General features: G+C 44.1%; 1 protein-coding gene across 2 annotated transcripts in view; it reads right to left on the bottom strand.

Annotated features, from left to right (window-relative positions):
- LOC138638064 (tenascin-X-like) overlaps positions 1 to 13,819 on the bottom strand; it is a 366,072-nt gene that overhangs the window by 214,916 nt on the left and 137,337 nt on the right. For both annotated transcript variants that reach the window (XM_069727035.1, XM_069727036.1), the window contains exon 18: positions 496 to 747. In XM_069727035.1, coding sequence (XP_069583136.1) covers positions 496 to 747 — 252 coding nt within the window. The remainder of the gene's footprint in view (positions 1 to 495; positions 748 to 13,819) is intronic.

The following is a 13,819-nucleotide window of genomic DNA, read 5'->3' as shown; positions in this document are numbered from 1 at the left end:
TTTACCATTAGTGTATAATCAGTGTTTGTTCTATGTGTTGATTTTTACCATCAGTGTGTCATCCGTGTTTTGTCTGTGTGTCCATTTTTACCATCTGTGTATCAACAGTGTTTTGTCTGTGTGTCCGTTTTTTCCATCAGTGTGTAATCAGTGCTTGGACCATGTGTCCATTTTTACCATCAGTGTGTCATCCGTGTTTGGTCACAGTGTCCATTTTTATCATCAGTGTGTCATCAGTGTTTGATCATCAGTGTACGTGCAACGCAAACGTCTGAATGAGACCTTAGACACTGTTTCTAAATTGCACTAGAGAGCTTTCTAAATTTTGGATTAGAGCAAATTGGCAACCCTATTAAGGACTCCCAGCTAGACTGGATATAATATAGGGTGTATATAATAACATAACTGAGGGATGTTGGTAATTGTCCAACCCATTCCTGTAGCCAGATAGGAAACAAAAGAAGTCTTGAATATGTAGATGTAATGCTCACTCACCTAATACTAAGATATCGCTGCTTCCACCCAGTAGTCCATTGCCTGCCTCTGCAGAGATCCGCACTGTATACTGGCTCCCACTTGTCAGGTAATTGATTGTCGCTGATTCCGAGTATACGATGAAGCTCTGCGGTGGATCTCCTATTACGTCTACCAGATATAAGCTTCTGTTACCTTCTGGAAGCAGCCAGCTGACATATATTGTGCTGCTGTTTATTATAGAGGCTTTTAGCTCGGTTACAGTGGCTGGTCCTGTAATTGTTTATAAGTCTTGTAAATATACAATATACTTTGTCTCACACACATACAAAAACATACTTATTATTACATATTCCTTATATTTGTTTGTTTGGTTATTTTTCCCAATCTGTTGAATCTTGACTTGACTATTAATATGATTGTGTAACCCTTTAAAAGATAAGCCGATCAATCCCTGTATGACCCAAAAGTGCTGCTTCAGCAACAAGAAATTTCATTTTGAAGTTGTGTCTGGAAGTGCATTAGGGACTGACGATGCACTTATGGATCCTAAGAAAATCAGGAAACTACAGTAGCAAGATGGTAAAGAGATCGAAGTTAACATGATAACAACAGAGCCCTGTGTTTGGTCGTGGGCTTTAACACAGCTATTTCTGCACATCTGAGCTGAGATGAAAAACCCGGGAATCTCTGAGGGCGGAGACGCTCATGAGAGAGGAAGGGAGCTCTCTCTGCTGTGGTGTGAGATGGTGTGTGAGACAGCTGATAAGTGAGGAGTTTGGAATCTGAAAAGACTGTTTGCTGCCAGTGTGTTAGTGAGGGTGTTAAGCCCTTCCTCTTGTCAACCTGTGGTTCTGCTGTGGAACAAGTACAGAGCATTAATGAGAGCTGTGTGACTTTGGAGCTCTGTGGAGTCCCTACTGAGCTGAGCTGAAAAGCAACAGAAGACATTTATCCTGTGCAGATTCAGGCAGTTTGCTCTCAGGAAAATTGTGAGTGACTGATGGAGGAAAGACGGCATCCTGTACCATCCATATTGAGAGGGATCCTGACAAGCCCCATTGAAGTGCTATCCTGGACCTTATCCTGAGGCTACAGAAATGTATGATACTTACCTCTCCCGCTTCCAGCGCTGCAGCGTCTTCCATCCTCTGACTGTGACGTTCAGATCAGAGGGCGTAATGATGTCACCAGTGCGCACCCTCTGCCTGAGCAGTCGCAGCACAGAGAGCAGGAAGACGCCGACGGTGAGGAGTCCACAGCAGAGCAGCGTCAAGCAACAAGAGGTGAGTATTTCATTTTTTTATATTTGGAGCAATATATGGGGACCATCAGAAGGGGCCCATATATGGAGCATTATATGGGGCTAATTCTATATGGAGTATCTTATAGGGCCAATAATATAGGGAGCATCTCATGGGGCAAATTCTATAGGGAGCATTACATGGGGCCAATTTAATATAGGGAGCATCTTATGGGGCCAATTCTATAGGGAACATCTTATGGGGCCAATAATATAAGGAGCATCTTATGAAGCCAATTCTATAGGGAGCATCTTATGGGGCCAGTAATATAGGGAGCATCTTATGGGGCCAATTCTATAGGGAGCATCTTATGGGGCCAATAATATAGGGAGCATCTTAGGAAGCCAATTCTGTAGGGAGCATTATATGGGGCCAATTTAATATGGAGCATCTTATGGGGTCAATTCAACATGGAGCAGTATATGGGGCCAATTACATATGGAGCAGTATTTGGGGCCAATAATATATGAAGTATCTTATGGGACTAATTATATATGGAGCATTTTATTTGGCCAATTATATATGGAGTATTATATGGGGCCCATTATACATGGAGCATCATATGGGGCCAATTATTTTTGGAGCATTATATGACACCCATTCTGTAAGGAGTATTATATGGGCCCATTCTGTATGGAGCAATATATGGAACTCAGTATACTGTATGGGGCCGATCATATACTGTATGGAGCATTATGTCAGGCCCATTATATATGGAGCAATAGATGGGGCCCATCATATACTGTATGGAGAATTTTATGTGGCTCACTATACTGTATGGAACATTATATGGGGTCAATTCCATATGGAGCAATATATGCGGCTCATTCTGTATGGAGCACTCTGTGTTGCCCATTACACTGTATGGAGCATTATATGAGGCTCATTATTCCGTTTGGAGCAATATATGGGGCTCATTATTCTGTATAGAGGACTATGTGGTGCCAATTATATTGTATGGAGCACTATATGGGGCCATTATACTGTATGGGGCAATATATGAGGCTCATTATTCTGTTTGGAGCAATATATGGGGCTCATTATTCTGTATAGAGGACTATACTGTCCGGTTTCTGAGCTAATGTAGAATGCACAATAGATATCACTCATGTAATGTACGAAGTAAGTGAAATCTTTGGCATTGTACTATACCTTTATTTCTCTGCCGTATCGGTGCATTATGAATTGTGGTATGTGTTAAAGGGGCCCACTGGGACTCTTTCGCCCAGGGCCCATGAAAACCTGGAGCCGGCCCTGATTTTGGGGGTTAAAGTTCCGGAAGCAGTCTATGACCACTCCTGACACGTAGTTAATAATAATAATAATAATTTTTATTTATATAGCGCCAACATATTCCGCAGTGCTTTACAAATTATATAGGGGACTTGTACAGACAATAGACATTACAGCATAACAGAAATATAGTTCAAGACAGATACCAGGAGGAATGAGGGCCCTGCTCGCAAGCTTACAAACTATGAGGAAAAGGGGAGACACGAGAGGTGGATGGTAACAATTGCTATAGTTATTCGGACCAGCCATAGTGTAAGGCTCAGGTGTTCATGTAAAGCTGCATGAACCAGTTAACTGCCTAAGCATGTAGCAGTACAGACACAGAGTGCTAATAACTGCATAAAGTGAATGAGAACATAATGCGAGGAACTTGATTTTTTTTTTTTAAATAGGCCACACAGGGATCGTTAGGTTAATGCATTGAGGCGGTAGGCCAGTCTGAACAAATGAATTTTTAGGGTACACTTAAAACTGTGGGGATTGGGGATTAATCGTATTAACCTAGGTAGTGCATTCCAAAGAATCGTCGCAGCACGTGTAAAGTCTTGGAGACGGGAATGGGAGGTTCTAATTATTGAGGATGCTAGCCTGAGGTCATTAGCGGAGCAGAGGGCACAGGTAGGGTGGTAGACTGAGACCAGGGAGGAGATGTAGGGTGGTGCTGAGCCATGGAGTGCTTTGTGGATGAGGGTAGTAGTTTTGTACTGGATTCTGGAGTGGATGGGTAGCCAGTGTAATGACTGGCACAAGGTAGAGGCATCGGTGTAACGGTTGGTGAGGAATATGATCCTGGCAGCAGCATTCAGGACAGATTGGAGCAGGGAAAGAGGGAGGCCTATTAGTAGAGAGTTACAATAGTCCAGACGAGAATGAATAAGTGAAACAGTAAGAGTTTTTGCAGAGTCGAAAGTAAGAAAAGGGCAAATTCTAGAAATGTTTTTGAGATGCAGGTAAGAAGAGCGAGCCAGTGATTGGATGTGGGGGGTGAATGAAAGGTCAGAATCAAGGATGACCCCAAGGCAGTGGGCATGTTGCTTTGGAGTAATGGTGGAACCGCACACGGAGATGGCAATGTCAGGCAAAGGTAGGTTAGTAGAGGGAAAGAACACGAGGAGTTCAGTTTTTGACAGGTTTAGTTTCAGATAGAGGGAGGACATGATGTTAGAGACAGCGGTAAGACAATCACTGGTGTTTTCTAATAAGGCAGGCGTGAGATCAGGAGAAGAAGTGTATAATTGGGTGTCGTCAGCATAGAGATGGTACTGGAAACCAAATCTACTGATTGTTTGTCCAATAGGGGCAGTATACAATAAGAAGAGGAGGGGGCCTAGGACTGATCCTTGAGGAACCCCAACAGTAAGGGGAAGGTGAGAGGAGGAGGAACCAGCAAAACATACAGTGAAGGATCGGTCAGAGAGATAGGAGGAGAACCAGGAGAGAACGGTGTCCTTGAGGCCGATGGAGCGGAGCATAGTGAGGAGGAGCTGATGATCCACAGTATCGAATGCTGCAGAGAGATCCAAGAGAATTAGCATGGAGTAGTGACCATTAGATTTAGCTGTTAGTAGGTCATTAGAGACTTTAGTGAGGGCAGTTTCAGTGGAGTGTAAAGAGCGGAAGCCAGATTGAAGAGGGTCGAGAAGAGAGTTATCTGAGAGATAGCGGGTAAGACGGGAGTGGACCAGGCGTTCGAGGAGTTTAGAGATGAAGGGAAGATTAGAGACAGGTCTATAATTAGCGGCACAGTTTTGATCGAGGGATGGTTTTTTAAGTAATGGATGTATGATGGCATGCTTAAATGAGGAGGGAAAAATACCGGAAGTGAGGGAAAGGTTGAATATTTTTGTTAGGTGAGAGGTGACAGCCGGGGAAAGGGACTGGAGGAGATGTGAAGGAATGGGGTCACTGGTGCAAGTGGTCGGGCGAGAAGATGCAAGGAGCCTGCTTACTTCTTCTTCTGTAACTGCTTCAAAGTCAGAGAGTGAACTAGATGCAGTGGGGGAGGGAGGACAGTGCATGGTATGAAGAGATTGGGAGATGATTTCCTGTCGAATGTGGTCAATTTTTTCTTTGAAGTAATTGGCCAGATCGTCAGCACGGAGATCCGTGGTTGGGGCCTGCTCTCTTGGGTTGAGTAGGGACTGGAACGTGTCAAAGAGACGTTTAGGGTTATTGGACAGGGAGGTGATGAGGGTGTTGAAGTAGGTTTGTTTGGAGAGGTGAAGGGCAGAATTGTATGTCTTGAGCATGAACTTATAATGGATGAAATCTTCGGGTAGATTAGATTTTCTCCACAGATGTTCTGCGCACCTGGAGCACCGCTGCAGGAAACGTGTTTGCAGCGTGTGCCACGGTTGTTGCCGTCTGTGCCGAGTTATTTTATGTATAGGAGGAGCAGCTTCATCCAGAGCACTTTGCAGGGTTTCATTGTAATGCTTCAGAGCAGAATAAGGACATGAGATGGAGAAGATTGGGGCCAATGAGGACTGCAAGTTCTTCATAAGTTTCTGGGTGTTAATGGCCTGTATGTTTCTATAAATGTGGAAAGTGGGGGTGACCTGAGCGGGATGGCAGTTCTTGATAGAGAATGAAAGAAGGTTGTGGTCAGAGAGTGGGAGAGGGGAGTTTGTGAAATCATCCACTGAGCAAAGCCAGGAGAAGACCAAGTCAAGGGAGTTTCCAACTTCTTGTGTTGGAGAATTAGTATGCTGCGAGAGTTAGTATGCTGCGAAAGGTGAGAAGCAGATGGGGAGAGGGGAGAGGCAATGGGGATGTTGAAATCACCCATGATAAGGGTGGGGGTGTCACAGGAGAGAAAGTGTGGAAGCCAGGTAGTTCCAGGTGTCTGCTGTCAGAATCAGCTGACATCCAGTTGTGATCACCCACACACCACCCATGTGTGCAGGCGATCGCGCAGATGTAATAATCCATCCATGGTCAAATAGGCCCAGGTCACATGGACGGATTATTACATCTGATGTCAGAAAGGAGTTAATAAAGATTTTAATATTTTTTTACTTTATGGTTCTTTTATTTTTTGTATATGATTTGATTTGATCATACTGAATCCTTTAATTTACATATTATATAATTTACATAAACATAAATAGGGAGACTTCCAAAATCATGAATAAATCCAAAAAGACGGGAAGTACAAAAATCACTCAAGTGAAGTCAGAAATATTTTATTAGTTCATCAAGTTTAAAAAAATAGATTACATTTTTTTTACATATATATTACATGGCAATATAGAACACAACCAGAGTGAAGCCTGAGCAAGCAAAATACACAAGTATTCCATGATTGTAAGAGGTAAGTATAAAATTCATAAATATATTGCTAATGATCTCTATGCAGGAGATAGTAACATAGTAACATAGTAACATAGTTAGTAAGGCCGAAAAAAGACATTTGTCCATCCAGTTCAGCCTATATTCCATCATAATAAATACCCAGATCTACGTCCTTCTACAGAACCTAATAATTGTATGATACAATATTGTTCTGCTCCAGGAAGACATCCAGGCCTCTCTTGAACCCCTCGACTGAGTTCGCCATCACCACCTCCTCAGGCAAGCAATTCCAGATTCTCACTGCCCTAACAGTAAAGAATCCTCTTCTATGTTGGTGGAAAAACCTTCTCTCCTCCAGACGCAAAGAATGCCCCCTTGTGCCCGTCACCTTCCTTGGTATAAACAGATCCTCAGCGAGATATTTGTATTGTCCCCTTATATACTTATACATGGTTATTAGATCGCCCCTCAGTCGTCTTTTTTCTAGACTAAATAATCCTAATTTCGCTAATCTATCTGGGTATTGTAGTTCTCCCATCCCCTTTATTAATTTTGTTGCCCTCCTTTGTACTCTCTCTAGTTCCATTATATCCTTCCTGAGCACCGGTGCCCAAAACTGGACACAGTACTCCATGTGCGGTCTAACTAGGGATTTGTACAGAGGCAGTATAATGCTCTCATCATGTGTATCCAGACCTCTTTTAATGCACCCCATGATCCTGTTTGCCTTGGCAGCTGCTGCCTGGCACTGGCTGCTCCAGGTAAGTTTATCATTAACTAGGATCCCCAAGTCCTTCTCCCTGTCAGATTTACCCAGTGGTTTCCCGTTCAGTGTGTAATGGTGATATTGATTCCCTCTTCCCATGTGTATAACCTTACATTTATCATTGTTAAACCTCATCTGCCACCTTTCAGCCCAAGTTTCCAACTTATCCAGATCCATCTGTAGCAGAATACTATCTTCTCTTGTATTAACTGCTTTACATAGTTTTGTATCATCTGCAAATATCGATATTTTACTGTGTAAACCTTCTACCAGATCATTAATGAATATGTTGAAGAGAACAGGTCCCAATACTGACCCCTGCGGTACCCCACTGGTCACAGCGACCCAGTTAGAGACTATACCATTTATAACCACCCTCTGCTTTCTATCACTAAGCCAGTTACTAACCCATTTACACACATTTTCCCCCAGACCAAGCATTCTCATTTTGTGTACCAACCTCTTGTGCGGCACGGTATCAAACGCTTTGGAAAAATCGAGATATACCACGTCCAATGACTCACCGTGGTCCAGCCTATAGCTTACCTCTTCATAAAAACTGATTAGATTGGTTTGACAGGAGCGATTTCTCATAAACCCATGCTGATATGGAGTTAAACAGTTATTCTCATTGAGATAATCCAGAATAACATCCCTCAGAAACCCTTCAAATATTTTACCAACAATAGAGGTTAGACTTACTGGCCTATAATTTCCAGGTTCACTTTTAGAGCCCTTTTTGAATATTGGCACCACATTTGCTATGCGCCAGTCCTGCGGAACAGACCCTGTCGCTATAGAGTCACTAAAAATAAGAAATAATGGTTTATCTATTACATTACTTAGTTCTCTTAGTACTCGTGGGTGTATGCCATCCGGACCCGGAGATTTATCTATTTTAATCTTTTTTAGCCGGTTTCGCACCTCTTCTTGGGTTAGATTGGTGACCCTTAATATAGGGTTTTCATTGTTTCTTGGGATTTCACCTAGCATTTCATTTTCCACCGTGAATATCGTGGAGAAGAAGGTGTTTAATATGTTAGCTTTTTCCTCGTCATCTACAACCATTCTTTCCTCACTATTTTTTAAGGGGCCTACATTTTCAGTTTTTATTCTTTTACTATTGATATAGTTGAAGAACAGTTTGGGATTAGTTTTACTCTCCTTAGCAATGTGCTTCTCTGTTTCCTTTTTGGCAGCTTTAATTAGTTTTTTAGATAAAGTATTTTTCTCCCTATAGTTTTTTAGAGCTTCAATGGTGCCATCCTGCTTTAGTAGTGCAAATGCTTTCTTTTTACTGTTAATTGCCTGTCTTACTTCTTTGTTTAGCCACATTGGGTTTTTCCTATTTCTAGTCCTTTTATTCCCACAAGGTATAAACCGCTTACACTGCCTATTTAGGATGTTCTTAAACATTTCCCATTTATTATCTGTATTCTTATTTCTGAGGATATTGTCCCAGTCTACCAGATTAAGGGCATCTCTAAGCTGTTCAAACTTTGCCTTCCTAAAGTTCAATGTTTTTGTGACTCCCTGACAAGTCCCCCTAGTGAAAGACAGGTGAAACTGCACAATATTGTGGTCGCTATTTCCTAAATGCCCGACCACCTGCAGATTTGTTATTCTGTCAGGTCTATTAGATAGTATTAGGTCTAAAAGTGCTGCTACTCTGGTTGGATTCTGCACCAATTGTGAAAGATAATTTTTCTTGGTTATTAGCAGAAACCTGTTGCCTTTATGGGTTTCACAGGTTTCTGTTTCCCAGTTAATATCCGGGTAGTTAAAGTCCCCCATAACCAGGACCTCATTATGGGTTGCAGCTTCATCTATCTGCTTTAGAAGTAGACTTTCCATGCTTTCTGTTATATTTGGGGGTTTGTAACAGACCCCAATGAGAATTTTGTTACCATTTTTCCCTCCATGAATTTCAACCCATATGGACTCGACATCCTCATTCCCTTCGCTAATATCCTCCCTTAAAGTGGACTTTAGACAAGACTTTACATAGAGACAAACCCCTCCTCCTCTCCGATTTTTACGATCCTTTCTAAACAGACTATAACCCTGTAAGTTAACTGCCCAGTCATAGCTTTCATCTAACCATGTCTCGGTTATTCCCACTATGTCAAAGTTACCTGTAGATATTTCTGCTTCTAGTTCTTCCATCTTGTTTGTCAGGCTTCTGGCGTTTGCGAGCATGCAGTTTAGAGGATTTTGTTTTGTTCCAATCTCCTCACTGTGGATTGTTTTAGAAATGTTCTTACCTCCCTTCAGAGTATGTTTTCCTGGGTCGTCTTTGTTCGAGTCTAATGTTTTTCTTCCCGTCCCCTCTTCTTCTAGTTTAACGCCCTCCTGATGAGTGTAGCGAGTCTTCTGGCGAATGAGTGTTTCCCAGGTTTGTTGAGGTGTAGTCCGTCTCTGGCGAGGAGTCCATCATACCAGTAATTCACACCGTGGTCCAGGAATCCAAATCCTTGTTGTCTGCACCATCGTCTTAGCCAGTTGTTTGCATCAAGGATCCTGTTCCATCTCCTGGTGCCATGCCCGTCTACTGGAAGGATAGAAGAAAAAACTACCTGTGCATCCAGTTCCTTTACTTTCTTCCCCAACTCTTCAAAGTCCTTGCAGATTGTCGGTAGGTCCTTCCTTGCCGTGTCATTGGTGCCAACATGTATCAGAAGAAATGGGTGGACGTCCTTGGAGCTGAAGAGCTTTGGTATCCTATCGGTCACATCCTTGATCATCGCACCTGGAAGGCAGCATACTTCTCTTGCAGTTATGTCCGGTCTGCAGATGGCTGCTTCTGTGCCTCTCAGTAGTGAGTCTCCCACCACCACCACTCTTCGTTGCTTCTTGGCTGTACTTTTTGCTGTCACTTGTTGCTGTGTGCCCTTTTCTTTTTTGCTTGCTGGTATTGCTTCATTCTTAGGTGTGCCATCTTCATCCTCTACAAAGATTTGATATCGGTTCTTCAGTTGTGTGGTTGGTGATTTCTCCATGGTCTTCTTGCTTCTTTTGGTCACATGCTTCCACTCATCTGCTTTTGGAGGTTCTCTGACACTTTTTTCACCTTCTGTGACCAGTAGAGATGCTTCTGTTCTGTCTAGAAAGTCTTCATTCTCTTTGATGAGTTTCAAAGTTGCTATTCTTTCTTCCAGACCCCGCACCTTTTCTTCTAAAAGGGCCACTAGTCTACACTTCTGACAGGTGAAATTGGATTCTTCTTCTGGTCGATCTGTGAACATGTAGCACATGCTGCAGCTCACCATGTAGGTTGTCACATCTGCCATGTTGCTCCTAGATCCTGCTGACTTGCTGTGTGTTTTCCTTCTTGTGTAATCTACTCAGCCAAGCTCTCTTGCAATAATGTCCTACAGGCAAAAATTCGCGCGCCGTACGGCGCGCGGTTTGGTGATGCTTTCGAAGCAGCTGGTCCCGGCTGTACCCAACGATCTTCTAGCTTAGGGAGACTTCGCTTCTCCCAGAAGGCACCTGGAATATGCAAATTAGCCTCCTGAAGCTTGAATCCCTGGTTTGGTGATGCTTTCGAAGCAGCTGGTCCCGGCTGTACCCAACGATCTTCTAGCTTAGGGAGACTTCGCTTCTCCCAGAAGGCACCTGGAATATGCAAATTAGCCTCCTGAAGCTTGAATCCCTGGTTTGGTGATGCTTTCGAAGCAGCTGGTCCCGGCTGTACCCAACGATCTTCTAGCTTAGGGAGACTTCGCTTCTCCCAGAAGGCACCTGGAATATGCAAATTAGCCTCCTGAAGCTTGAATCCCTGGTTTGGTGATGCTTTCGAAGCAGCTGGTCCCGGCTGTACCCAACGATCTTCTAGCTTAGGGAGACTTCGCTTCTCCCAGAAGGCACCTGGAATATGCAAATTAGCCTCCTGAAGCTTGAATCCCTGGTTTGGTGATGCTTTCGAAGCAGCTGGTCCCGGCTGTACCCAACGATCTTCTAGCTTAGGGAGACTTCGCTTCTCCCAGAAGGCACCTGGAATATGCAAATTAGCCTCCTGAAGCTTGAATCCCTGGTTTGGTGATGCTTTCGAAGCAGCTGGTCCCGGCTGTACCCAACGATCTTCTAGCTTAGGGAGACTTCGCTTCTCCCAGAAGGCACCTGGAATATGCAAATTAGCCTCCTGAAGCTTGAATCCCTGGTTTGGTGATGCTTTCGAAGCAGCTGGTCCCGGCTGTACCCAACGATCTTCTAGCTTAGGGAGACTTCGCTTCTCCCAGAAGGCACCTGGAATATGCAAATTAGCCTCCTGAAGCTTGAATCCCTGGTTTGGTGATGCTTTCGAAGCAGCTGGTCCCGGCTGTACCCAACGATCTTCTAGCTTAGGGAGACTTCGCTTCTCCCAGAAGGCACCTGGAATATGCAAATTAGCCTCCTGAAGCTTGAATCCCTGGTTTGGTGATGCTTTCGAAGCAGCTGGTCCCGGCTGTACCCAACGATCTTCTAGCTTAGGGAGACTTCGCTTCTCCCAGAAGGCACCTGGAATATGCAAATTAGCCTCCTGAAGCTTGAATCCCTGGTTTGGTGATGCTTTCGAAGCAGCTGGTCCCGGCTGTACCCAACGATCTTCTAGCTTAGGGAGACTTCGCTTCTCCCAGAAGGCACCTGGAATATGCAAATTAGCCTCCTGAAGCTTGAATCCCTGGTTTGGTGATGCTTTCGAAGCAGCTGGTCCCGGCTGTACCCAACGATCTTCTAGCTTAGGGAGACTTCGCTTCTCCCAGAAGGCACCTGGAATATGCAAATTAGCCTCCTGAAGCTTGAATCCCTGGTTTGGTGATGCTTTCGAAGCAGCTGGTCCCGGCTGTACCCAACGATCTTCTAGCTTAGGGAGACTTCGCTTCTCCCAGAAGGCACCTGGAATATGCAAATTAGCCTCCTGAAGCTTGAATCCCTGGTTTGGTGATGCTTTCGAAGCAGCTGGTCCCGGCTGTACCCAACGATCTTCTAGCTTAGGGAGACTTCGCTTCTCCCAGAAGGCACCTGGAATATGCAAATTAGCCTCCTGAAGCTTGAATCCCTGGTTTGGTGATGCTTTCGAAGCAGCTGGTCCCGGCTGTACCCAACGATCTTCTAGCTTAGGGAGACTTCGCTTCTCCCAGAAGGCACCTGGAATATGCAAATTAGCCTCCTGAAGCTTGAATCCCTGGTTTGGTGATGCTTTCGAAGCAGCTGGTCCCGGCTGTACCCAACGATCTTCTAGCTTAGGGAGACTTCGCTTCTCCCAGAAGGCACCTGGAATATGCAAATTAGCCTCCTGAAGCTTGAATCCCTGGTTTGGTGATGCTTTCGAAGCAGCTGGTCCCGGCTGTACCCAACGATCTTCTAGCTTAGGGAGACTTCGCTTCTCCCAGAAGGCACCTGGAATATGCAAATTAGCCTCCTGAAGCTTGAATCCCTGGTTTGGTGATGCTTTCGAAGCAGCTGGTCCCGGCTGTACCCAACGATCTTCTAGCTTAGGGAGACTTCGCTTCTCCCAGAAGGCACCTGGAATATGCAAATTAGCCTCCTGAAGCTTGAATCCCTGGTTTGGTGATGCTTTCGAAGCAGCTGGTCCCGGCTGTACCCAACGATCTTCTAGCTTAGGGAGACTTCGCTTCTCCCAGAAGGCACCTGGAATATGCAAATTAGCCTCCTGAAGCTTGAATCCCTGGTTTGGTGATGCTTTCGAAGCAGCTGGTCCCGGCTGTACCCAACGATCTTCTAGCTTAGGGAGACTTCGCTTCTCCCAGAAGGCACCTGGAATATGCAAATTAGCCTCCTGAAGCTTGAATCCCTGGTTTGGTGATGCTTTCGAAGCAGCTGGTCCCGGCTGTACCCAACGATCTTCTAGCTTAGGGAGACTTCGCTTCTCCCAGAAGGCACCTGGAATATGCAAATTAGCCTCCTGAAGCTTGAATCCCTGGTTTGGTGATGCTTTCGAAGCAGCTGGTCCCGGCTGTACCCAACGATCTTCTAGCTTAGGGAGACTTCGCTTCTCCCAGAAGGCACCTGGAATATGCAAATTAGCCTCCTGAAGCTTGAATCCCTGGTTTCCCTGGTTGAATCCCTGATAGATATATTGAGAAAAATCTATGTACATATAGACACTTAGTTGGTTTAATGAAATATAGCAATCAAAAGAACAGAATAAAGTGCTAGTGCATGTGTGCAGATTAACAATATCCAAAATATAGAATGCAAAAGTTGAAAAAATAAATAAATGTTGCAAAGTGCACCATATAAAAGAAAGGCTACCACAAATTAAGTGTATCACATTTTATAACCTGGTGGTTGAATAGTATTCATATTAGGGTGCCAGGAAAAATCTGTTAAATGGCTAGAGAGGTATGCAAAAAATTAGATATGGATCCACTAGAGAACAGCAACAGTTATTAAGAGGTGTGCTAAAGTGCAAATGCAAACGCTATAAATAAAGCTTCATATGCAGGCTCCAGGGCTGGATTTAAGAGGTGGGTGGCCCGGGGCCCATTTTGGAGGGAGGCCCATTTGTCAAGGTGTTGCAATATGTAATGCAAAAGCACAAAATGAAACATCGCAAGTTTATTTACAAAAATCATTCATTTTTTACAATCCAGGCACTTTCCTTGATTTTTGTGCTGCAAAATCACTAATGATGTTACTAAAGTCCAATTCACGCAGTATATCTGAACTGATGCTCATGATA

Source organism: Ranitomeya imitator, chromosome 5, assembly GCF_032444005.1.
Source record: "Ranitomeya imitator isolate aRanImi1 chromosome 5, aRanImi1.pri, whole genome shotgun sequence".
Classification (NCBI taxonomy): domain Eukaryota; kingdom Metazoa; phylum Chordata; class Amphibia; order Anura; family Dendrobatidae; genus Ranitomeya; species Ranitomeya imitator.
The sequence above is the reverse complement of the archived record's forward strand: the minus strand, read 5'-3'. Positions and strand labels throughout refer to the sequence as shown.